At 46.1% G+C, this 27,647-nt stretch overlaps 1 protein-coding gene across 8 annotated transcripts in view; it reads right to left on the bottom strand.

The window, feature by feature from the left end:
* Nucleotides 1-27,647, bottom strand: part of DAAM2 (dishevelled associated activator of morphogenesis 2) — a 398,259-nt gene that overhangs the window by 18,012 nt on the left and 352,600 nt on the right. For all 8 annotated transcript variants that reach the window (XM_075595377.1, XM_075595378.1, XM_075595376.1 and 5 more), the window contains one exon: nt 14,155-14,286. In XM_075595377.1, coding sequence (XP_075451492.1) covers nt 14,155-14,286 — 132 coding nt within the window. The remainder of the gene's footprint in view (nt 1-14,154; nt 14,287-27,647) is intronic.

The raw sequence follows: 27,647 nt of genomic DNA, 5'->3' as shown, positions 1-27,647 counted from the left end.
AGGTTAATGTGATCTAAAAAAATCCCAACAATATCATGTAGATATAACAAACCTTCAACATAATATTGAAAGAAAAAGGGAGGCAAGCAAACTGAAATAAGTTATGTACTTATTGTTCTGCATCTGCTTTAATACCTCCCACAATTTGCCCCCAAGCTTGGTGGCACTGGTATAACGGCAGGCAACGGGCCCTCCTGCTCTAACACTGATGGTTAGAGATGCATTTTCAACAGACTTCTCCAAGGTTCAATATGTCAACCCATTTGTCACCTCTGTTTCGTGACTCTTGATGTCACTTCGTCAGGGGTATGGAGCTTTAGTGTTCATGGGAACAGGGAGGGCTCAATGCAAAAACAGCTAAAAATCATCACAAAATAGAACAGGGTGTGATGTGATGATTTTTAACTGTTTTTGCATTGAGCCCTCCCTGTTAGGTAATGTCCAATAGGAGTGCTTGTTACTAGGAGATGTGTGCTATAAATGGTTCACATGAACACTAAAGCTCCATACCCCTGACAAAGTGACGTCAAGAGTCACGAAACGCGCGTAGGGTGGAGCTAGGACTGTGCGTTCACCCCGTGGGTCAGCAGGCGCAGGAAGCGAGCTAGAGTAGAGCGGTGACGTCATCAGTGGTGGACCCTGTATACCGCGTCGCGGCCGCGAGGAGGAGAGGGACGGGGATCCAGCCACACTGCCTGGACTTAGCCCTCGGTACTCAAGCCTGCGGACGGCACGTTGTAATAACGCAGTAAGATCATAGAGCATGTGAGTGCATTTCTTATGGTCTGTTTTGATTGTTTTAAGAAAGTAATGGAAGAAATGGCGGTGCATCTGCTGCTGCTGCTGAAGATAAATAGTAACCCAAAAACTGCAAACTGCAAAGATCTAGGTGCAAAAATGTATTGTAGGCACATTAAAAACAGCCAAAAAGGTCACTCTGACGCATTTCACGTGGTATCCCACGCTTTATCAAAGAGAAAGTATAACAACCGATCGCATACTTAAAGCTGCAGTTCAGTCAATATCCTGCATGTGTTTTTTTTAATAAATCAGTTCTGTAGTAAGAAAAAATACTTTTAGCATTTTCTGTTTTTAAAAAAACAACTTTTAAAGACCAATTTTCTTGTATTCTATTTTAACAGCCATTTGCTAAGGCACTGCCCCTTCATGTCCTGTCACAAGCCCTGGCACACCCCTTTGTCAGCCCTGCCCTCCCTCGAGCACATGTCAGTATAGGATTTCTCATGAATATTCATGAGCTTCCACTGACAGACAAGCAGAATATAAACAGATCCCTTCACTAATTATGTCACCAAATTTTGACCTATCAATACATGGAGAACGAATTGACCTGCAGTTATACAGTTCTTTAGGTAATTAGAGATTGCACACAAAACTATTGAAGTAAAAAATAAAATAAAAAAAAGACTGAACTGCAGCTTTAAATACCCATGATTCTCTCTCCTCCCCTATGACGCTGCATTACTAAGGCCAATCGGAAGCGTCACACCCCTTGCTAGCGTGGGGCACGTAAGCCCGAGACATAGCCAGCTGAGCTGCACTGTTTGATTGTAAGGGAGGTGAAATATCCTCCCAGCTATGACACGACGGCCCGTCCGGCCAATCAACTGCCTAATAAGACGGTGATCGTGAAAGGTAAATAAACAGCTTTACAGGGCATATAATCGGAAGAGAGAGATGATGGGCATATTACTCAAGAACATAGAACATACTGGGTCAAAGTTTCATATACATAATTCATTAGTATATACCATTATAATTGAGGAGACAATGACCCACATAATAATGTTAAAAAAGTTAAAACCACTATCAACACTATAGTGAAGAGAATAAAAACACACACACAGATTGCTGTAGAAATACCCTCACAATACACAAAATATACAATTAAAGTCTTCAATGGTTTAAACCACACTAATATTTCCAAAATCTTAATAGAAAATAAAAAAGACTTTTCATTAACTTGCCTAAATATGCAAGCCATTGCATCTTAACAGGACATCGGTGCCAGGAAAACGCTATGATAATACCAATCAGTAATATGATATTCATATATTACTATGATGGCTATTAATGTAAATGATAGAAAAGGGACATTCCTATCCAGAGGAACCATATAATAGACACTCATTGGTTTTGTCATTGTTGTTATCAAGCATCCAAACTCGATCACTGAAACATAACATATATGGATATATATAATCTTTATACTTGTTGCACATAAAGTAATTGCACATTTATTGCAAGTTTATTACATGAAATGTTGCAATTCCCAGTCCACATTGATTCCATGGGGGACCATGGTATTCAATGAGAACATCCAATATATTTCTCTTTTATTTAAAACTTTCAATCTGTCACCCCCTCGCTTTAATATTTCAATATGGCTTTAATATTTCAATATGCTCAATTGCCAAAAATTTGAAATTTGAAAGTCCACCTTGGGGACATTCTACAAAATGTCTTGACACTGGATGTTGTGTGTCTTTAATTCTAATAAACCTAACATGTTCCATTATTTGTTGTCTTAATGGTCTTATTGTTCTTCCAATATATCCCTTAGAGCATTTGCACCAGATATAGTAAATCACAAACTGTGTATTACAATTTATAAAAGACCTGATCACATATGGTTTCTTCATTTTCTTAACATCAATATTTTTGGCTGGGCAGGCATATTTACAGATCCTGCATTTGCCGCATCTGAAAAAGCCTCTAGTTTTTATCAGGGATGTTTCTGGAACACTGGATGAAAAGAGACTGGGGGAAAGATAATTTGCAAGAGTTTTAGCTTTTGTAAAAACTGTTTTTGGACCCTGTTCTATGAATGGAATAAGGTCATTGTCAAGTTTTAAAATATTCCAATGTCTTCGTATGATGTTTTTTACTTGTTGTGCCTGATTGATAAATTTTGTTTTAATAAATTGTTTTTTTGGTACCGCACAATATATTTTATTGTTGCATTTTATGGTATTGCGATTGGGGAATCGTGAGGAGAGAGAGACGTGGGAGGGACCTGTCACTATCGGGTTTCAGACCTGTGCACTACAAACAAGACAAAGATACCTTTATATGTACATAACCACTTGCTATAAGTAAGTAGTTGGTGACTGAGCGCATGAGCACATTTGGTAGAGATACTGCACAATGGTCTTTTTCTGTTTGTTTCCTTGTCTCTGCAGCACCTCCCTGTGAATAAGGATTTGCAGTCAGCATCCCAAGTTAAACGGACCTGCATTACTATTCTAAGTTCAGAACTGTTGTTCATCCAGAGACTGGTATTATTTACTAGCTATTGCGCCCAGGACTGTTTGGTCTTTTTTATCCAGGTGTTTATGCAAATCCCCATGGAAGGATTTGACTATTGGTTCTGAGGCAGGCACTCTCCTTTTATTCACCTGTTTCATTCAGTGTGTGGGGGAGTTTTTTCACTGCTATTTTCACTATATATTGTGTTATATGTCATTAGTTTTAAAGGTTATCACTATTGCACCTTTATAGCTGAATCACTTGTTAATAGGTTGAGCGCTGATTATGTGTTTTTAGTTTAATTATTATTTATAAATGTAAGACTCTTGTTTAAAACGTTTCATACATTTGGAGCGGATACACACTCACTTTTTAATACCTTTATAAAAAGCTCCTTATGGTTGTTTATTTTTTTAATCAATCAATTCGTCTTTTAAATCTGAATTCTCTGACTTTCTCACGGACCTGTGCGGCGTCCTAGTAGTTACAGACTTTGTACTGTACATGGTTAAATAAAAGAAACTCATTTAAACCGGAAAATCTGCCATTGACATGATATTTGTTTTTTACATTCTGTAACGTTTTTCTTTACAAAGAAAAAAAATGTTCTTTCTTTTTGGTTTTTGTTTAGTAATGCTATGTTATAACTGGCTGAATTTCTCTATTTGTTCAACTTCTACTGTACTTTTAATGAGACACTACTTCTGTCTAGCCGCCTACTTCCTGATTGGCTGAAGCTAAACCAGAACAATGTTTTTACGAGCCTGACACATCCTGATTGGCTAAGGTAAAACCTGTAAGCTACTTTCACGAACCTGCTATTTCTTGATTGGCTGAAGTGAAACATTTGCTACCCTTTTATTAGTGTGTTACTCCCAGGCTGACTGAAAGGGATCCCGTGCAATATTTGTATGATATTGCTATTCCCAGACTGGCTGAAAGAGATCCCGTGCAGTATGTGTATGATATTGCTATTCTCAGACTGGCTGAAAGAGATCCCGTGCAGTATGTGTATGATATTGCTATTCCCAGACTGGCTGAAAGAGATCCCGCGCAGTTTGTGTATGATATTGCTATTCCCAGACTGGCTGGAAGGGATCCCGTGCAGTATGTGTATGATATTGCTATTCCCAGACTGGCTGTAAGAGATCCCGTGCAGTATTTGTATGATATTGCTATTCCCAGACTGGCTGAAAGTGATCCCGTGCAGTATTTGTATGATATTGCTATTCTCAGACTGGCTGAAAGGGATCCCGTGCAGTATTTGTATGATATTGCTATTCCCAGACTGGCTGAAAGGGATCCTGCGCAGTTTGTGTATGATATTGCTATTCCCAGACTGGCTGAAAGAGATCCCGTGCAGTATGTGTATGATATTGCTATTCCCAGACTTGCTGAAAGAGATCCCGTGCAGTATGTGTATGATTTGCTATTCCCAGACTGGCTGTAAGAGATCTCGTGCAGTATTTGTATGATATTGCTATTCCCAGACTGGCTGTAAGAGATCCCGCGCAGTATGTGTATGATATTGCTATTCCGAGGCTGGCAGAAAGTGATCCGGTGCAGTATTTGTATGATATTGCTATTCCCAGACTGGCTGAAAGTGATCCCGTGCAGTATTTGTATGATATTGCTATTCCCAGACTGGCTGAAAGAGATCCCGTGCAGTATGTGTATGATATTGCTATTCCCAGACTGGCTGAAAGAGATCCCGTGCAGTATTTGTATGATATTGCTATTCCCAGACTGGCTGAAAGAGATCCCGTGCAGTATGTGTATGATATTGCTATTCCCAGACTGGCTGAAAGAGATCCCGTGCAGTATGTGTATGATATTGCTATTCCCAGACTGGCTGAAAGTGATCCCGCGCAATATTTGTATGATATTGCTATTCCCAGACTGGCTGAAAGAGATCCCGTGCAGTATGTGTATGATATTGCTATTCCCAGACTGGCTGAAAGTGATCCCGCGCAGTATTTGTATGATATTGCTATTCCCAGACTGGCTGAAAGGGATCCCGTGCAGTATTTGTATGATATTGCTATTCCCAGACTGGCTGAAAGAGATCCCGTGCAGTATGTGTATGATATTGCTATTCCCAGACTGGCTGAAAGGGATCCCGTGCAGTATTTGTATGATATTGCTATTCCCAGACTGGCTGAAAGGGATCCCGTGCAGTATTTGTATGATATTGCTATTCCCAGACTAGCTGAAAGAGATCCCGTGCAGTTTGTGTATGATATTGCTATTCCCAGACTGGCTGAAAGAGATCCCGTGCAGTATGTGTATGATATTGCTATTCCCAGACTAGCTGAAAGAGATCCCGTGCAGTATGTGTATGATATTGCTATTCCCAGACTGGCTGAAAGGGATCCCGCGCAGTATGTGTATGATATTGCTATTCTCAGACTGGCTGAAAGGGATCCCGTGCAGTATGTGTATGATATTGCTATTCCCAGACTGGCTGAAAGAGATCCCGTGCAGTATGTGTATGATATTGCTATTCCCAGACTGGCTGAAAGAGATCCCGTGCAGTATGTGTATGATATTGCTTTTCCCAGACTGGCTGAAAGAGATCCCGTGCAGTATGTGTATGATATGTCCTGTGCCCAGGACGTACATGAAAACGAGAAGTAACTCTCAATGTATTACTGTACTTCCTGGTAAAACGTTGCATAAATTAATAGTGATTCCCAGACCGGCTGAGTTGAAGCTGCCTCTTCACGTCACATTTGTAAGCTTTTGTGGACTTGCTGTACTATTGTTGGCTGTGGTTTTATTGTTGTTGCACTGTACTTTAGTGGCTACAACAAATCTTGTTCTGTACTTACCAGCCCAAACCCTCGTTATCGGCTACATCAATGGCCTTTATTGTCCTAACAGTATTCTGATGGGTCTTGAAATCTGACTGATTAGCACAGGTTGGATCGTGTCTACTATATCTCCCAGTATGGAAACTCCTCGAAGTCGCAATCTCCATACCTAGTACTTTCCTGTCTGCTCACTGGTCACCGTGTGTTTTATCAGGCTATTTTCAGTTTTACGTAATTGTTTTATCCCCTAATGCACTATGCGAGGGGCGGCAAACTCCAATCCTCAAGGGCCACCAACAGGTCAGGTTTTTAGGATATCCCCGCTTCAGCACAGGTGACTCAATCAGTGGCTCAGTCAAGGACTGAGTCACTGATTGAGCCGCATGTGCTGAAGCAGGGATATCCTGAAATGGCTGATCTGTTGGTGGCCCTTGGGGACTGGAGTTGGCCGCCCCTGCACAAGGCTTTAGAATAAATAAGTCATAGAAATAAATGATCATAACAACAAGCATTTGAACCTCAACACATTAATACAGAATACATTCATCGATTTTGTCTCTTGACAAAGGGTTGTACCCCCGAAACGTTGAGGATTTCTCAGGTGCTGTTGGCCCTTTTTTGTATTTTGACATTATATAACACTCTGGAGATTACTATATTGTGTTTTTTTTTGTACTTATCTCACTTATATTATATTTAAATACAACTTTTTGTAAATTATACTTTGAGTGCAGACTCTGCTTTGGACTGAGCTTTTCCCCTGATTGTATTTTACTGTATAAATGAGACATTTATTAAATGGCTGACATGACATCATGTTATATTTCAAAGCCAAAAGAAATCTTGTTCACCCTCTATATGCCTCTGACAGGTTTCCACCGGACTCCTAGCTTGGCCCAAACTTTTTTGTTTTTCTGCGAGTATTGTATATTTTGTAGGTTTATTTGGAGTGGTAAATGAAAGAGATAATAGGTCCAGCGCCTGAATTTGTGCTAAATAAACTCAAGTGCTGGGAAGATTCCATTACAGAAGCATGACGGAAATTCGAAGGTGGAATCGCACGGGGAGTCGGCAATCTCCAAGGCCAGGCGCTTTGGAGGGTTGGTGGAAAATAAATGAACGGCGAGTTACTATGTTGCCTGCACTGTATCTTGCCAGTGCAAATAGAATGAATCTCGGGAATTCTCCCAACTCAGACACAGTGCCAAAGTTCTCCGCATGTTGTAAGGGAGTCTGATGAACTACTGGACCACTTGAATATCAAAGTAGGAAAAAAAAAAAACAGGTTCCATGCAATGCTAAAATATTAATGAAAAAAAGACTTTAAGTAGTATGTACTGTGACTTAAATCAATAGGGGATACTCTAGTAACTGAGTTTATTGCCAAACTGCGCGATGTGACATGGTTATAAGTAGCGGCTTAACATTTTCCAAGAATCCGTATTCTGTATTGCAAATCACATGGTTTAAACCGATTCTATAAAAAGGGACACGCCGCGCGGTGTAAGAGCCAAAACACCCAGATTGTACTTGCTTCTAAGCGAAACGAGCGGAGTTGGTGCTATCTGCATCTGGAACACTATGAGTTGTGCTGAGATACTGCAGGGGTTTTTTCTCTCTCAGCTAACCCCCTATTTCAGGCTTTGGGTGGAACTCGCAAGACCAATCTCGCCACTTGGAAGGAGGCGAGAACATGCGAGTTATCAGACGCCATTTTGCACTTAACGGAGCTACTAGAATTCAGCTGGTTGCCCAAAAATGCGAGTCCTTCTGTCCACATTGGCAGAGCCAGAATGAAACCGCTTCTAAAAAATCCTTTTCCGCATGGATTGGACACGCGAGGAAGGTTAACAGAACAGGCAAAGCATGCCAATCCCACGGGAAAGGGCTCTTTTGACACAGATTGACACAACTCGCAGTTACTAGAATATCCCCCCAGTGCCTATTTATTGGCACATGTGCAAACTATTCTAAAATTGTGTTAAATAAAATGTAAATATATTTCAATTTTTTTTAATTGATTTTATTATAGGAAACAGAAGATCCTCTTTTCAAATATGGGATAATTTAGAAAATGTGTTTTTATTGGCAGTGAGAGCAGATAAGTGCCAGGATAGCAGAGCACATTTCTGTGTGATTTGCACGGCTTGTGCTTGTTTTCCCACTTCCCTGGTGTGCTGTGAGAATAATTACATGTGCAATGTCAGAGCCGGGCAAGTACAACATACACCAATAAATAACTCTGGTACAAAGCGTTACCTTCCCAATCCATTCCCAAAGCCAAACTGAAAAGTGTCCAAGTCTTTGCGAGGCCCTTAGACAGGATAAAGACTTCTATTTCTGGCTGTTGTCAAACAGAATTCCTTTGTGTCTGGTAGTGGACACATTTTTTCTCTTATGCACTGATGTATTAATAATTCACATAGTATTCACATTTTTAATACAGACACACAAGTAAGGAGCATTACTGCTCATGCTCAGATCCCGAAGGCTGCGCTTATAGTCCCGGCTGCAGTGACGCGAACACGTGATGTCAGCCGTCGCCGTTGCTATAGTGCAGGCGTCTGTAGAGAGAGCGACAGGGGGCGTGACGCAGGCATGGTCGTGAGTGGTTCACCCTCATTGGCTGAACCGTGCCGATGACGTCACGCTGCAAGCGCTGAAAAAATAATTAATTTGTTTGACTTCAGCTAACGCAACCGGAACGTCGCTGCGCAGCACCGTGGCGGTCGAGACGGACTGCTAGTACTTGCTTTGCGGCTGCACGCCGTCGCCGTAGCCAGGACTATAAGCGCAGCCTAAGATTCATGTAGAGAGCGGTGCTGAGAAGGGGCGAAACAAACACTTATTTAAGGTTAATGTGGCCTAACAACCCTCCTGAACTTCCCATTGCTTGTAATAATAATATTACTTTTTATTATATAACACTGACAGTGTGTGCAGCGCTGCACGTACAATGAGCCCCTGTTCTGCAGAGCTTACAATTCATTTTTGGCGCACGAGTAACACAGGGATAAAAGATCTGCCTAAAGTCACATGCAGACCTGACACAGGGATATGAACCCAGTTCACCCACTTTAAAGACTTTTAAAATCTCTAATCTACTGCTTCGGTTTGTGGGACTATGTGAAACAAAACATCTGATGTTTTATGAACCAGGAGCAGAGGGCTTCCGTGTCTCAACCTTAAGCTCAATGAACCGGGAAGTGCAGGGAGAGAGACAGAGGACACCAGAGCTGGATGGACCTTGTGGAGAGCAGTCCCGGTATCAGAGAGCTGCACGCGCATGAATGCCTTCAGGCCTGATTAAGTGTGACTTGGGCCCGTCTGTGTGGTCCCGCTGATTGAGAGCAGTACCTGGTGCAGCAAGGCCCAGCAGATCGGCGCCGGAGAGCGCAGGGATGTGGATTGCCAGAGGGGACTCTCAACGGTTAAGAGTGGTGCTGAAGCCCTTTTGTGAAGTACAGGCCTGCTACATGTTAGTGAATTAAGACCTCCAACGGTGTGCTGACACCATTTATATACTGTAGGTCCACATACCCAGGATTGGGTGGCCAGCTTCTTACTGACACGCCTGCGCAGTGTTGTTGTTAAGTATTAGAATATACGTAGGCTGTAGAATGCGTATAGTGATCCTTTGCTGAGGATCATGAGGTTCTTAAGACTGGGTAAAAATGATATAAAAGCAGTTGTACTGCACACGCCGTGCACTTATTTCCCGCTGTCTGACTGAAGGCCACGCGTGGCATATTTAGTAGCAATAAAGGACTCGGACCCCCACCTCAGCACCAGGTATTAGTCTGGGGCCTAGATGTAAAGAGGAGTTACAAATGCATAGTCACAAAAGAGTACTTTATACATACCGTAGGCCAGGGGTGCTCAACTCCACTCCTCAAGGGCCACAAACAGGCCAAGTTTGAAGGATATCCCTGCTTCAGCCACAGGTAGCTCAATCAGTGGCTCAGTTATTTTAATTGAGCCATCTTTGCTGAAGCAGGGATATCCCTAAAACCTGGCCTGTTGGTGGCTTTTGGGGACTCTTAGGAGATGAGCTCCCTTGTACTAGGCCCATACAGAGCTAATGCTGTCTTGGCATTCTGGGTGAGCATGATTCGGTGTAACGGTGTAACGAGAAACCTTCTGCCCATTGGAACCTCCAGATCGAGGAAGGGACAGTCAATATATTTATGACTACGGTAGCATAAGAGATGGTTGCTTATGACTCCATGGGCCCAGAAGACTGTTGCAGTCATTACTAATACGTTGGAGTGATAGATTGTGTACTAGTGAGAGTAAATAAGTAAGTATATCCAATCAGGTAACACAGCCTGAACAACAAGCACAAAGGTAGGTCTGGAAACGTGCAGGGAATCCCATGATCAACAGCATCTCAAAGGGAAAGGAATTATACCTTGTACGGCAGTGGAAAAATAACTATTATTATTACTCATTGCTTGAACTGGAAGGAGAGCTCATGACCAAGACCCATTTTAATGACTTCCTCAGATGACTGAGATCCACTCATGAGACCAAGCTATTTTATGGACTGTGTTTCAGTTGAAGTCGATCAGTGTGTGCTGGGTCAAATAAAATTCAAATAACTCTTCCATCATTGGAACTGGCAGACGGCTGCCTAAAGAATAGATTAGAGTCTATATATAAAAAGAGTATGCAAAACAGAAATCACGTACAGTATCCGGAAAAACCCCCCACCAAATATATAGGAGAGTGCCACCGCGTGGCTAGGCCTGGGCTAATCGAGGTCGCAAAGGCATGACCTTGTAGTATGCACCGTGCCATGCGTGATGAAGGTATACTAAAACGTCAGCTTTTTGCTACTACAGTATGTGATGCAAAAAACAAGTGTAACATTGGAAATACTGTATATATATCAAGGGAAAAGTGGTGCAATTCTGGGGCAAAAAAATAGCCCCGTATGTACAGTATCAAAGAAAATAAACTATTGATTTCAATGGGACTATTTTATCTCAGAATTGTGAGTGGTGCGTCAGAGTTACATGATACGCAGATTATAATGAGATGTATCAAACTCTGCGTCTCCGTTCATCACTTTTTATTCTTGTATTTGTGAAAAATATCCACTAATTCTGAGGCGGCGTAAACGTTCTGGCTAACAATGTGCGCCCAACGTCTCATTGGGAATAAAGCGCTATATAAATGAAGTTATTATAAGTAGTAGTAAGAAACATAAAAAGAAGGTGCTCAACTCAGTCACCCTGAGCTCCCCTACAAAATCAGCCCCTGGGCCCCATATTTAAGCCCTGATGCCTAACCATGAAAAACACAGAAAGTAATATTGCAGAATGCACAATACTGTCCTGTTATTCAGGAATCCTTCCCTAACAAGGATATTATCCTGGTCACTGGGAGCGTGGGAGCGCCAGGACAAGTCTCCTGAGCGTGCTGGCTCTGTCCCACCTATACCGGATCTGGGCTGCGTCCTGGACCCCATGAAAGTGGTCGGTGGGCAGGGAAAGAACGTAGCAGTAATTCTGCAAGTTGCAGTGACCGGGGCTGTTTTAGAATAACAATCCAAAGGATTTTTATTCTAAATAATTCTAAATAATTCTACCTAGGAGGGTACTTACCTCCGTTTTTTTAATATGGACCAATAAAGATTATATTTGACTATTTTTGCTTGGGACCCACTCTATTTTTGGCTGTGCGTTGGAGTGCTTTTTCTTTTGGATTCCTACTCATTCTCCTCGTTTCACGCCTACAAAGATACACAGGGCTGGGGCAACTATATGTGAGTACACTATTGCATCTTATGTTTATCTAGGACTCTCCCAATGAGGCTTTAGGTCCGATTTTTTTCAATCTCAGCCTTTAACCTTCAGGGACAGAGATACCCTACTTATTGATTGTGCAGTCACTGAAGTGCTATGGTCATTGCTTATATACCTAACTAGCCCCAGCTACCTATCCTTTGTATCTTTATAAAGGACTTATACTATCGAATCAAGACTGGACGCAAATGTTGGAGCGCATATCACTAACCTGTTCTGTTTTAGAATAACAGAATGGCAGTGACCTGGCCTGTTTTACAATAACAGAATGGCAGTGACCGGGGCTGTTTTAGAATAAGAGAATGGCAGTGACCGGGGCTGTTTTAGAATAACAGAATGTTAGTGACCGGGGCTGTTTTAGAATAACAGATTGGCAGTGACCGGGGCTGTTTTAGAATAACAGAATGGCAGTGACCGGCGCTGTTTTAGAATAACAGAATGGCAGTGACCGGGGCTGTTTTAGAATAACAGAATGGCAGTGACAGTACCGCAAATATGTTATTACATAAATATTCCCAAAAAGATAGCGAACGGGAGGATTTTAGAATAAGAAAGGAAAAGTGCAAAAATGTAACAATATACTTTTGGGGTTGGCTAAATATGAGGATATTTAAACCTCTCCTTGTATAACTCACTAATCCTTTGTCCTACGATGTCTTTTATTTCTGAGCAACGCATTATCGCACTTAGAATTACGATATTTACAAATCGGGGCACTTCCCTATGGACCTGGGAATATAAAGCAATTCTTTCACCAGTTACTTCTTACCCTAATTATTTTATTTATAGAACCACAGCAGTTGAATCTCTGCAGACAGCCTCTTTGAACTGTTAAATGTCCCCGATTTCCACAGCAAAACAAGAGACCCTATTCAACAAACACAGGCCCTATTGAGACCGCATGAACAAGCTTTGCACTTTAAGCACATCTGCTTTGCCCAAACTTTCATTTACAGAAAAAAAAAAGATGAATTGAATGAAGCGCATCAGTTTTTGCTGAGTCTGAGAGGCCGTCTCATTCCTACGCCCAGCGAGGCTGCGTCTTGGAATAAGTGGCAAAGAAAATGGTCAAACAAACAAAGAAACACTCAAAACACACATTTGCTGTGTAGCTTGTATTATTTTGTCAGTACTGCTGCCTCAGTTGCCGATGCTAAAATATTCAATAAATCTTTGCTCTATCTTTTTCTGTCGTCTTTTAAAGCAGCAAAACATGAAAAATCCTATATATTTTAAAAATAAATCTGTTCTGAAGTATTAGATAATAGTGTGTTCATTTGTTTAAACTCCTAATTGCATTTTTATTGATTTGTTAATGTACTGATCATTCTGTGGTTGCTACAACAACCATTTAGAAAGTCATATCCACTTCCTTTTTTGAAATAAGCTCACACACACCTTTTTGAGTTCTGCCCTTTGGCGACAAAGTATCACAAACAAATCTGTTGCTGTGTTCCAAACAGCAGACTGTCTATCACTCTAAAAGCTGTAATAATAATGGGTTACCACTTAGTAATATAATGTTACATATTAGCTGCTGCACAAAATCAGAAGGCGGCAATTACGTTAGGCACACAATCAGGATTGTTACAGAGTTATAACAGGAGCACCAAACGATTGCCAGCTGAGGTAAGAATGTAGAATTATACATTGTCACACGCTTTACATATAAAAAGAAAATTAAATATATATTTAGCGGAGTTTCACTCTTCTTTTTAACTCAATGAGGCACTCAAGAGTATGAGACTCATCTGAAAACTCAATATACTGTATGTTAATATTGATGGTAGCTCAACGTGTTTATGGATTTTGTAGAGACACTGATACAGAAGAAGATGATGACCTATGAGATTTACATTTTGCTAATACACTCCATGATAGGGATTGCGTAGTATCTCTGGAGGTTCAATGTGCACAGAGGTGGAAGGACTTAATATCTCTGGAACCAGGTCAAGTGGCACCAGAGGATTATTGCCTTGGGGTGGTCTGGTGTGGAAGCATGGACCCCCTCCCCCTCCAACCTCCGCAGAGATGTTGCAGTAGCACTTTCTCCAGAGCTGCGTCTTAGCCTTTTCAGCTCTGGCTATAGAGACATTAGTCCTGCTACATCTGTAGGTTATTATCGGCGTTTCACAGTTGGATGAAGACCTCAACCAACCAACGCCCACATGTTTGACCGGTGTTTTCAATATTGCAAGTATATAACCCTACGACTCTGGTTCTCCAACATGTTTCACTTTCAGTGGGTGAAGTCTTCTTACCTTATCTCTGGCCTCACTCAGCAGGTCTTCCAGCTCCGAGAAGCTGAAGCTGGCCACGGTGATGAAGTCACTCATGACTGGAACAAACCGGTCTCCTCTGTCCCTGACTTGTCTTTTCTGATACTCAAGTTCCTACAAAATGAAGGAAGTAGAATTATTGATCAGCATAATATCACATCTCTAATGCCTGTGTTCAAAGGACCAACCTGACTCTACTAGATACCAAGAAAAACAAATATTTTAAGTAGCTTTTTTTAACATAGAGTTCCGTGATGTTTATATAGTTTTCATTTGTTATTCTAATTATATACGAGCAATATGGAGACATCCTCTTGTACATTTTAAGGCTTTTGACCGCTTCTACAATGGCTGCGCTGCCTCTCTGCAGAAATACAGATGCAGCCACCAGTATTAGAACACTTACCTGGGAAGTTCTGGGAGATTCTGGGGCAGTCTCACAGTAAATGCCTCAACATTTCAGTGAGATTCTTAATGGCCCGTCGGATCAACACAGTGGGGGGTCCAATTCAAACTGCAGGGACCCCTGCTGTGTTAATCCGGTGGGCCATTAAGAATCTCACAGAAATGTTGAGGCATTTACTGTGAGACTACCCCGGAATTTACCAGGCAAGAGTTCTAATACTCGTGGCTGCATCTGTAATGGCAATGTGGCCTATGTGTTTGTGATTTGTAAAAACAAAATACAAATAATGCTGTGTGTTGTTTTTGTCAATTTTTTTATAGAAATGTTTTTTCCCCCTCCCATTTTTGGGTTGTTTTTGCAGGTACAGTACTTCTTTTCAGAGAGCAGGAAGATGTGGAAGTCACACAAACTATGTTCTGGTGAATATGAAATTAGAGAGTAAAATATGCAGATCCTGCCTCCGCTCAGCGTAACCGCTCCTTGTGCTGTCACAAAAGTGAAACACACACACACACACATATACACACACATCCAGCATTAAATGACATGTCTCAGTATGTCAATTATACATATCATCCATCAACAAATATGTAATCGAATGTATTTTGTGCGGAAGAAAGAGGGACAGGGGGGAACAAATGCCCCCTTCCCCCCCCCCCCCGAGATACATGAGGAAATATGCTAATAGGTGTCATTAGCATATCCGATTAGCATATATCCCAGGTGTCTCAGGGGTGGCCATTTTCTTGCGTACAGGTGTCTCTCCGCGTGTTGTGTAAAGGTGCATTTGAAGGGATATATACTTTAAAGAATGTGAGACTCGAACCAAGAATAGTCTCTTTCTCAAATTGTTAACGTTTAGTAGAAGCTCTTTCAATCAAAAAGCATAAATACAAAGACAGTGGAACATAAAGCACGCGCATTGTATTAGGGACAATAGGTACCGATGCCAACACCAGGATTAGAATAATGGCACTAGCCGTTTTCATGGCCCGGCTGTGAGCAGGTAAGATTGTTAACGTTTAAAGAAAAGGCCGTGGAGTTGGTAGGGCTGAGGGAAAAGACATGGAGGCAAACATCTTCCTGGGGCCAGTTTTGCCATAACGACCGGTCCATGGGGTACCAAATGTAATCTGCCTTTACCTGATTTAAATTACTTTTGTATGTAATCCTCAATCCCAATGGGGAACTAACCATTTTAAATACATCAGTCACTGGAAAGAAACCAAACAGGAGCTACTGAGTCTGACACTCAAAATAAATTGCTAAAAAATACTGTTCAGCATTTAACTTGTGTCCAACATTATGTAACACAGCCAGCGGTACACTGATATTATGTAACACAGCCAGCGGTACACTGATATTATGTAACACAGCCAGCGGTACACTGATATTATGTAACACAGCCAGCTGTACACTGATATTATGTAACACAGCCAGCGGTACACTGATATTATGTAACACAGCCAGCGGTACACTGATATTATGTAACACAGCCAGCGGTACACTGATATTATGTAACACAGCCAGCGGTACACTGATATTATGTAACACAGCCAGCGGTACACTGATATTATGTAACACAGCCAGCGGTACACTGATATTATGTAACACAGCCAGCGGTACACTGATATTATGTAACACAGCGGTACACTGACATTATGTAACACAGCCAGCGGTACACTGACATTATGTAACACAGCCAGCTGTACACTGACATTATGTAACACAGCCAGCGGTACACTGACATTATGTAACACAGCCAGCGGTACACTGACATTATGTAACACAGCCAGCAGAACACTGATATTATGTAACACAGCCAGCTGTACACTGATATTATGTAACACAGCCAGCGGTACACTGATATTATGTAACACAGCCAGCGGTACACTGATATTATGTAACACAGCCAGCGGTACACTGATATTATGTAACACAGCCAGCGGTACACTGATATTATGTAACACAGCCAGCGGTACACTGATATTATGTAACACAGCCAGCGGTACACTGATATTATGTAACACAGCCAGCGGTACACTGATATTATGTAACACAGCGGTACACTGACATTATGTAACACAGCCAGCGGTACACTGACATTATGTAACACAGCCAGCTGTACACTGACATTATGTAACACAGCCAGCGGTACACTGACATTATGTAACACAGCCAGCTGTACACTGACATTATGTAACACAGCCAGCGGTACACTGACATTATGTAACACAGCCAGCTGTACACTGACATTATGTAACACAGCCAGCGGTACACTGACATTATGTAACACAGCCAGCGGTACACTGACATTATGTAACACAGCCAGCTGTACACTGACATTATGTAACACAGCCAGCTGTACACTGACATTATGTAACACAGCCAGCTGTACACTGACATTATGTAACACAGCCAGCTGTACACTGACATTATGTAACACAGCCAGCTGTACACTGATATTATGTAACACAGCCAGCGGTACACTGACATTATGTAACACAGCCAGCTGTACACTGACATTATGTAACACAGCCAGCGGTACAATGACATTATGTAACACAGCCAGCTGTACACTGACATTATATAACACAGTGGTACACTGACATTATGTAACACAGCCAGCCGTACACTGACATTATGTAACACAGCCAGCTGTACACTGACATTATGAAACACAGCCAGCTGTACAATGACATTATGCAACACAGCCAGCTGTACACTGACATTATGTAACACAGCCAGCGGTACACTGACATTATGTAACACAGCCAGCGGTACACTGACATTATGAAACACAGCCAGCTGTACACTGACATTATGTAACACAGCCAGCGGTACACTGACATTATGTAACACAGCCAGCTGTACACTGACATTATGTAACACAGCCAGCGGTACACTGACATTATGTAACACAGCCAGCGGTACACTGACATTATGTAACACAGCCAGCTGTACACTGACATTATGTAACACAGCCAGCGGTACACTGACATTATGTAACACAGCCAGCTGTACACTGACATTATGTAACACAGCGGTACACTGACATTATGTAACACAGCCAGCCGTACACTGACATTATGTAACACAGCCAGCGGTACACTGACATTATGTAACACAGCCAGCTGTACACTGACATTATGAAACACAGCCAGCTGTACACTGACATTATTTAACACAGCCAGCTGTACACTGACATTATGTAACACAGCCAGCTGTACACTGACATTATGTAACACAGCCAGCTGTACACTGACATTATGTAACACAGCCAGCTGTACACTGACATTATGAAACATAGCCAGCTGTACACTGACATTATGTAACACAGCCAGCGGTACACTGACATTATGTAACACAGCCAGCTGTACACTGACATTATGTAACACAGCCAGCGGTACACTGACATTATGTAACACAGCCAGCGGTACACTGACATTATGTAACACAGCCAGCGGTACACTGACATTATGTAACACAGCCAGCGGTACACTGACATTATGTAACACAGCCAGCTGTACACTGACATTATGTAACACAGCCAGCGGTACACTGACATTATGTAACACAGCCAGCTGTACACTGACATTATGAAACACAGCCAGCTGTACACTGACATTATGTAACACAGCCAGCTGTACACTGACATTATGTAACACAGCCAGCGGTACACTGACATTATGTAACACAGCTGTACACTGACATTATGTAACACAGCCAGCTGTACACTGACATTATGTAACACAGCTGTACACTGACATTATGTAACACAGCCAGCGGTACACTGACATTATGTAACACAGCCAGCTGTACACTGACATTATGTAACACAGCCAGCTGTACACTGACATTATGTAACACAGCCAGCTGTACACTGACATTATGTAACACAGCCAGCTGTACACTGACATTATGTAACACAGCCAGCTGTACACTGACATTATGTAACACAGCTAGCGGTACACTGACATTATGTAACACAGCCAGCTGTACACTGACATTATGTAACACAGCCAGCGGTACACTGACATTATGTAACACAGCCAGCTGTACACTGACATTATGTAACACAGCTAGCGGTACACTGACATTATGTAACACAGCCAGCTGTACACTGACATTATGTAACACAGCCAGCCGTACACTGACATTATGTAACACAGCCAGCTGTACACTGACATTATGTAACACAGCCAGCTGTACACTGACATTATGTAACACAGCCAGCTGTACACTGACATTATGTAACACAGCCAGCTGTACACTGACATTATGTAACACAGCCAGCTGTACACTGACATTATGTAACACAGCTAGCGGTACACTGACATTATGTAACACAGCCAGCGGTACACTGACATTATGTAACACAGCCAGCTGTACACTGACATTATGTAACACAGCCAGCGGTACACTGACATTATGTAACACAGCCAGCGGTACACTGACATTATGTAACACAGCCAGCTGTACACTGACATTATGTAACACAGCCAGCTGTACACTGACATTATGTAACACAGCCAGCTGTACACTGACATTATGCCGGGAGTATAGCTTTCAGATGCCAGCTCACGTTGTATTACATTATTTGCACAGGAAGATGCCGTACCAGCTGTCTCTTGTTGACTTTTCATTCCACTTTCTCAACTGGACTAACACTTCTTCCATATTGTTTTAATTATAACGAAATGAAAGTTAAGTTAGGACTTCCAGATAATTATAATGACATCGTGTCACTGGTTTGGGAACAGATGAAATAACAGCCTGTGGTTTACTTTGCTTAATGAACACTCGGGTGTAATTTCATTGAATTCAGAAACAAGCCTTCGTACTACTGTAGAAGATGACTGAGATGATTTCCACACAATGCACAGCTTTCTCACTTTAGCATATGAGGCCGGGAGAAACATTTATTAAGAATATCAATAGGTGCTATGTGGTTTTTTGCTGCTAGTGAACAGCAATATAATTAATCTCTTTCTTCCACTTCAGATCAGCTATATTTTCACCATATGGTTTGCAACCATTTGGATTTTACTTGTAGCTGGGGACTTTGGGGCTGAAAGTCTACCTGATGTATTTTTAACTTACAACTATTTTTCTTTAAATAACTTAGCATGTTTGTGCCATTAGGAGGGAAGCCTGGTTGTTTTGTAAGCCCAAAACGGAAGATGTAGCACACGCCATCTCTTAACTCTTTCAGTACTAGATGGTCCTACCACCTCCGTGGCCCCAGGACCCTCTCTCACTGATGGACCACGTGACCACTTTTCTAATTGAACATGTGCAAACTCCAGTGCCCATGAGATTTTTCACATAATTCAGTGGATGCCAGGAAAAAAAAAAAAGTATATTTACTTGATGTCAATCAACCAGTTTAAATATACTGTACACGGCATCTACCTTCACGGCCACTTCCTTGACATCGCCTTCACTAGAAATTGCTCTTTGTGTGATTTGTCTCTCTCTCCTACCCCCACTCTTTAACCATAATCCCCCATCTCATTTTCCCTCTCTCACATTCCTCACACTCAATCTCTCCTCGCTATACTTGCAACCTTGACCTTCAGTCTTCCTGTGACCCAAACGGCCTTATCACAATTTACAGCTTGGTCCTTGCCTCCTTCTGTATACTGACATTCATGGAGACACCCAAACCTGGCTAAACCTCCACACCACGGTCTGTACTCCAGCTGTACTACAGTAGTTCTGCTGAAGGCCTCTGGGAGAAGTTGCACTGTGTAGAAGTTTTCCTTCACTACGAATTCATCTTGTCCTGCTTTAACTCTGCTCTTTTTCATGCCGAAAAAAGCTACTTCACCTCTCTTAATAAAAATCGAATCCATGACACCTTTTCTCTCTCTTTGACTCCATTCTTCGGGCTCCCTCTACAACAGCGGTGTGCAAACTGGGGGGTCGCAAGATCGTTCAGGGGGGGTGCGGCGGTTGCAGAGGCCTCACGCTCTTCCCCCAAGGCATTAACATTAATTGCAGGGGATCGTGTGAGGCCTCTGCATCTGCACTGACCTTCTCTTCGGCAACACGTCATCTAACTCCTGCACTCACTGCATCGCTCTCTCTCTCCATCTCTAACTCCTGCACTCACTGCATCGCTCTCTCTCTCCATCTCTAACTCCTGCACTCACTGCATCGCTCTCTCTCTCCATCTCTAACTCCTGCACTCACTGCATCGCTCTCTCACCATCTCTAACTCCTGCACTCACTGCATCGCGCTCTTTCCATCTCTAACTCCTGCACTCACTGCATCGCGCTCTCTCCATCTCTAACTCCTGCACTCACTGCATCGCTCTCTCTCTCCATCTCTAACTCCTGCACTCACTGCATCGCTCTCTCACCATCTCTAACTCCTGCACTCACTGCATCGCGCTCTCTCCATCTCTAACTCCTGCACTCACTGCATCGCTCTCTCTCCATCTCTAACTCCTGCACTCACTGCATCGCTCTCTTTCCATCTCTAACTCCTGCACTCACTGCATCGCGCTCTCTCCATCTCTAACTCCTGCACTCACTGCATCGCTCTCTCTCCATCTCTAACTCCTGCACCCACTGCATCACTCTCTCTCATCACTAACTCCTGCACCCACTGCATCGCTCTCTCTCCATCTCTAACTCCTGCACTCACTGCATCACTCTCTCTCATCTCTAACTCCTGCACTCACTGCGTCGCTCTCTCTCCATCTCTAACTCCTGCACCCACTGCATCACTCTCTCTCCATCTCTAACTCCTGCACGCACTGCATCGCGCTCTCTCCATCTATAACTCCTGCACTCACTGCATCGCTCTCTCTCCATCTCTAATTCCTGCACCCACTGCATCGCTCCCTCTCCATCTCTAACTCCTGCACTCACTGCATCGCGCTCTCTCCATCTCTAACTCATGCACTCACTGCATCGCGCTCTCTCCATCTCTAACTCCTGCACCCACTGCATCACTCTCTCTCCATCTCTAACTCCTGCACTCACTGCATCGCGCTCTCTCCATCTCTAACTCATGCACTCACTGCATCGCGCTCTCTCCATCTCTAACTCCTGCACCCACTGCATCGCTCTCTCTCCATCTCTAACTCCTGCACCCACTGCATCGCTCTCTCTCCATCTCTAACTCTTGCACCCACTGCATCGCTCTCTCTCCATCTCTAACTCCTGCACCCACTGCATCGCTCTCTCTCCATCTCTAACTCCTGCACCCACTGCATCGCTCTCTCCATCTATAACTCCTGCACCCACTGCATCACTCTCTCTCCATCTCTAACTCCTGCACTCACTGCATCGCGCTCTCTCCATCTCTAACTCCTGCACTCACTGCGTCGCTCTCTCTCCATCTCTAACTCCTGCATTCACTGCATCGCTCTCTCTCCATCACTAACTCCTGCACCCACTGCATCGCTCTCTCTCATCTCTAACTCCTGCACCCACTGCATCGCTCTCTCTCATCTCTAACTCCTGCACTCACTGCATCGCGCTCTCTCATCTCTAACTCCTGCACCCACTGCATCGCTCTCTCTCATCTCTAACTCCTGCACTCACTGCATCGCTCCCTCTCCATCTCTAACTCCTGCACTCACTGCATCGCGCTCTCTCCATCTCTAACTCCTGCACCCACTGCATCACTCTCTCATCTCTAACTCCTGCACTCTCTGCATCACTCTCTCTCCATCTCTAACTCCTGCACCCACTGCATCGCTCTCTCTCCATCTCTAACTCCTGCACTCACTGCATCGCTCTCTCTCCATCTCTAACTCCTGCACCCACTGCATCGCTCTCTCACCATCTCTAACTCCTGCACTCACTGCATCGCGCTCTCTCCATCTCTAACTCCTGCACCCACTGCATCGCTCTCTCACCATCTCTAACTCCTGCACTCACTGCATCGCTCTCTCCATCTCTAACTCCTGCACTCACTGCATCGCGCTCTCTCATCTCTAACTCCTGCACCCACTGCATCGCTCTCTCTCATCTCTAACTCCTGCACTCACTGCATCGCGCGCTCTCATCTCTAACTCCTGCACCCACTGCATCACTCTCTCTCATCTCTAACTCCTGCACCCACTGCATCGCTCTCTCTCCATCACTAACTACTGCACTCACTGCATCGCGCTCTCTCCATCTCTAACTCCTGCACCCACTGCATCGCTCTCTCTCCATCACTAACTCCTGCACCCACTGCATCGCTCTCTCTCCATCACTAACTCCTGCACCCACTGCGTCGCTCTCTCTCCATCACTAACTCCTGCACCCACTGCATCGCTCTCTCTCCATCACTAACTCCTGCACTCACTGCATCGCGCTCTCTCCATCTCTAACTCCTGCACCCACTGCATCGCTCTCTCTCCATCACTAACTCCTGCACCCACTGCATCGCTCTCTCTCCATCACTAACTCCTGCACCCACTGCATCGCTCCCTCTCCATCTCTAACTCCTGCACTCACTGCATCGCGCTCTCTCCATCTCTAACTCCTGCACCCACTGCATCACTCTCTCATCTCTAACTCCTGCACTCTCTGCATCACTCTCTCTCCATCTCTAACTCCTGCACCCACTGCATCGCTCTCTCTCCATCTCTAACTCCTGCACTCACTGCATCGCTCTCTCTCCATCTCTAACTCCTGCACCCACTGCATCGCTCTCTCACCATCTCTAACTCCTGCACTCACTGCATCGCGCTCTCTCCATCTCTAACTCCTGCACCCACTGCATCGCTCTCTCACCATCTCTAACTCCTGCACTCACTGCATCGCTCTCTCCATCTCTAACTCCTGCACTCACTGCATCGCGCTCTCTCATCTCTAACTCCTGCACCCACTGCATCGCTCTCTCTCATCTCTAACTCCTGCACTCACTGCATCGCGCTCTCTCATCTCTAACTCCTGCACCCACTGCATCACTCTCTCTCATCTCTAACTCCTGCACCCACTGCATCGCTCTCTCTCCATCACTAACTCCTGCACTCACTGCATCGCGCTCTCTCCATCTCTAACTCCCGCACCCACTGCATCGCTCTCTCTCCATCACTAACTCCTGCACCCACTGCATCGCTCTCTCTCCATCACTAACTCCTGCACCCACTGCGTCGCTCTCTCTCCATCACTAACTCCTGCACCCACTGCATCGCTCTCTCTCCATCACTAAGGCCTCGGTCCCGCTGCGCTCGGTGGCGCGGGCGGCCACACGCGAGTTCCCCACCAGCAGGGGAATCCTGCGGAGCCGGTCCCGGTCCCCCCTGGCTGCACAGCTTACTACACGCTGTGGCGCGTCAGCCACTATGGGATACAAGAGAATGGTGTTCCCTAGCGTTGACGCGTCACGTGGTGTGGCTGTGAGCCAATGGGGAGGGGAGGCTTCGGGAGGAGAGGCTTCGGGAGCGGGGAGGAGAGTGGGGGGAAAGCAGCGTGAGTGCCTGTCTGTGTGTGTGTCTGAGTGCGTGCGTGCCTGTGTGTGCCTGAGTGCGTGAGTGCCTACCTGTGTGTGTGTGTCTGAGTGCGTGCCTGTCTGTGTGTGTGTATGTGTGCCTGAGTGCGTGAGTGCCTGCCTCTGTGTGTGTGTGTGTGTGTGTATGTGTGTGCCTGAGTGCGTGAGTGCCTGCCTCTGTCTGTCTGTGTGTGTGTGTATGTGTGTGCCTGCCTCTGTCACTGTATGTGTGTGTGTTGCTTTACTTACCCGAGCCGTGGAGGGAGGGGGGGAGAGTAGCGGGTCCCTCCGCTCAAGCCACGCCCCCCTCCCACTCCCGACCACCTCCCGCTCCGGCTCCCTACAGAACGCATATCGCGGTCTGTGTATGTCAGCGCCCCGCCTGTCTGCAGTGCGGGCGCGCTGACTCTGGGAGCGGGGCCTTAGCCTTACTCCTGCACCCACTGCATCGCTCTCTCTCCATCTCTCTTTTTCTCTCTGCCTGTTGCATCCACAGCCCTAAACGCGCGCACACACGCACGCACAGAAGCACAGACGCACAGACGCACACACTTGAAATATATAAATATACTGTATGAATAAAATGAGAATACAATAACTTCACACATTAACTATAAAATCATCTTTTGGGGGGCTGAGTACATATATAAATATATTTTTATTATTATTGAGCCCCACTGGAAAGGTACTAATACATGGATGTCACCGCAGGGTCCCGCATCTGCTAAAGCCGGTCCTGCCACATACACAGTACCAAATGGTCCATTAATCTCCGGTCAATGTCTGCATTTCTATTACAAGGGCTGGCGCTGGCACATATCCGGTGCACTTAACTTGTTCTACAACTTAATGTATTGCAAACACTTTATAATAGGCCGCTAATTGGTCTCGTGCCGGCATCGTTAGGACAAATGGTTTACATGAATGCATTTCTAATGAATTTCTCTTTTTCTGCTTTCTGGTTGAGATAAGAGGAACTTTAACCCGCCATTAAATATCAATTCATGGAAGTCTGTGCTTTCCTTTCACTGTTAATGTGATTATTACACGGTGTCTGTTACATTTAGCCTCTGGCTATATATGTAGCGTTCGTTATAATGTAATTCTGCCTGCTTTGGAGTAACAATGACGTCCATTTGAATAGTAAGAGTTAAAACAAAGCCAGCCCGGGCGCCTCTCTCAACCCATTCCCTGTCAGAGGGGCCAGACATGGAGACCGCAAATACAGCCGGGGCCGCCAACAGGGGGGGGGGGGGGGCACAGGGACATCTATCCTGGGACCAGCAATGTAGGGGGGCGCAGCCCAGAAGTTAGGCCCTCCCGGGTAGGGCCCAAACGGACCCTGTGCCCCTTCTCCACAAGCATGGCCTTGGGTGGCGCAGGGGGGAGTCAGAGAAGAGGGGGGATGCTTGGGGGGAGAGACGGGGGTTGAAGGTGAGAGAAATGGAGGGGGGAATGAGAGATAAGGGTGAAGAGAATGAGACAGGGAGTCAGAGAGAGAGTAGGGAAGTGTGTGAGAGAGAGACGTGGAAATGTGTGTAAGGCTGAGTCCCCGCTGGCGCTCAAAGCATGTGAGCGGGGTGTCCTGCATCTGCTCGCGCGCCCGCGGGGGGGGGGGGGGGAGGGGAGGGGAGCCGGGTGTCCTGCATCTGCTCGCGCGCCCGCGGGGGGGGGGAGGGGAGCCGGGTGTCCTGCATCTGCTCGCGCGCCCGCGGGGGGGGGGGGGGGGAGGGGAGCCGGGTGTCCTGCATCTGCTCGCGCGCCCGCGGGGGAGGGGGGGGGATCGAGGGGGGCAGCATTGAGCGGCTTGGAGCGAGCGGAAAAGTAAAAAAAATGTATTTACAGAAGCGCTGAGCGCCGGTGAGCGTGTGTGCACGCGCATACCTGCGTGCGCATCGCGTGAGCAGGGACTTGCATATATATATATATACTAGCTGAGAGACCCGGCGTTGCCCGGGATGTAAATGTGTAATAGGTAGTATTATTTATAAATTGTGGAACAATAGGTGAGTATTTGTTGTAAAGGTTGGATAATAATATTGAAAAGAAAGATGGAAGAAAATGTAATACGATGTTGTATAAAAATGGTTTATTGTAACCACACCACAGTACAATGTATATTTTGGTGCCATAAGTGATGTAAAAATGTGAGGCGTGTGTCCTGCTAGGGTGTGAGGCGGTGGGTGGCGCGTGGGTTGTGAGTGCTGTCTGCGAGTGGGGGTCCTGCTAGGGTGTGAGGCGGCGGGTGGTGCGTGGGTTGTGAGTGCTGTCTGTGAGTGTGGGTCCTGCTAGGGTGTGAGGCGGCGGGTGGCGCGTGGGTTGTGAGTGCTGTCTGTGAGTGGGGGTCCTGCTAGGGTGTGAGGCGGCGGGTGGCGCGTGGGTTGTGAGTGCTGTCTGTGCGTGGGGGTCCTGCTAGGGTGTGAGGCGGTGGGACAGTGATGTCGGTGCGTAGGGGCGGGAGGCAGCAGGTGTGTGTGGCGGCAGGTATGTGTCGAGTGTGGCGGGTGTCTGTTGAGTGCGTGCAGCGGCTGTGAGGCGGTGGGTGAAAGGCAGAGGCGGCCGGAGTAAGGGCGGGTGAAAGGCAGAGGCGGGGGTGGGGAGGCGGTAAGGCGGGCAGGAAGGCGAAGGGCGGCGGGAAGGGGAGGAGGGGGTGGTGGAGGGGGGCAAGGGGTGGAGGAGGGGGTGGAGGAGGGGGGCAAGGGGTGGAGGAGGGGGGAAGGGTTAGAGGAGGGGGGGAGGGTTAGAGGAGGGAGGAAGGGTTAGAGGAGCGGGGGGGGGAAGGGTTAGAGGAGCGGGGGGGGGGAAGGGTTAGAGGAGCGGGGGGGGAAGGGTTAGAGGAGGGGGGGGGAGGGGGTGGGAGGGGAGGGGGGTGGAGGGGAGGGGGGTGCAGGGGTGGAGGGGAGGGGAGGGGGGGGTGGAGGGGAGCGGAGGGGGGGGTGGAGGGGAGGGGGTGCAGGGGTGGAGGGGAGGGGAGGGGGGGTGGAGGGGAGCGGAGGGGGGGGTGGAGGGGAGCGGAGGGGGGGAAAGGGGAACGGAGGGGGGGGAAAAAGGAGCGGAGGGGGGGGAAAGGGGAGCGGAGGGGGGGAAAGGGGAGCGGAGGGGGGGAAAGGGGAGCGGAGGGGGGGAAAGGGGAGCGGAGGGGGGGGAAAGGGGAGCGGAGGGGGGGAAAGGGGAGCGGAGGGGGGGAAAGGGGAGCGGAGGGGGGGAAAGGGGAGCGGAGGGGGGGGAAAGGGGAGCGGAGGGGGGGGAAAGGGGAGCGGAGGGGGGGGAAAGGGGAGCGGAGGGGGGGAAAGGGGAGCGGAGGGGGGGAAAGGGGAGCGGAGGGGGAAGGGGGGGGAGGCGGTGGTAAGGGGGGGGGGAGGCGGTGGTAAGGGGGGGGGAGGTGGTGGGAAGGGGGGGAGGCGGTGGGAAGGAGGGGGGAGGCGGTGGGAAGGGGGGGGAGGCAGTGGGAAGGGGGTGGGGAGGCGGTGGGAAGGGGGTGGGGAGGCGGTGGGAAGGGGGTGGGGAGGCGGTGGGAAGGGGGTGGGGAGGCGGTGGGAAGGGGGGGGGCGGTGGGAAGGGGCGGTGGGAAGGGGCGGTGGGAAGGGGCGGTGGGAAGGGGGGGGCGGTGGGAAGGGGGGGGGGCGG

Source organism: Ascaphus truei, chromosome 4 (assembly GCF_040206685.1).
Source record: "Ascaphus truei isolate aAscTru1 chromosome 4, aAscTru1.hap1, whole genome shotgun sequence".
NCBI classification, from domain to species: domain Eukaryota; kingdom Metazoa; phylum Chordata; class Amphibia; order Anura; family Ascaphidae; genus Ascaphus; species Ascaphus truei.
The sequence above is the reverse complement of the archived record's forward strand: the minus strand, read 5'-3'. Positions and strand labels throughout refer to the sequence as shown.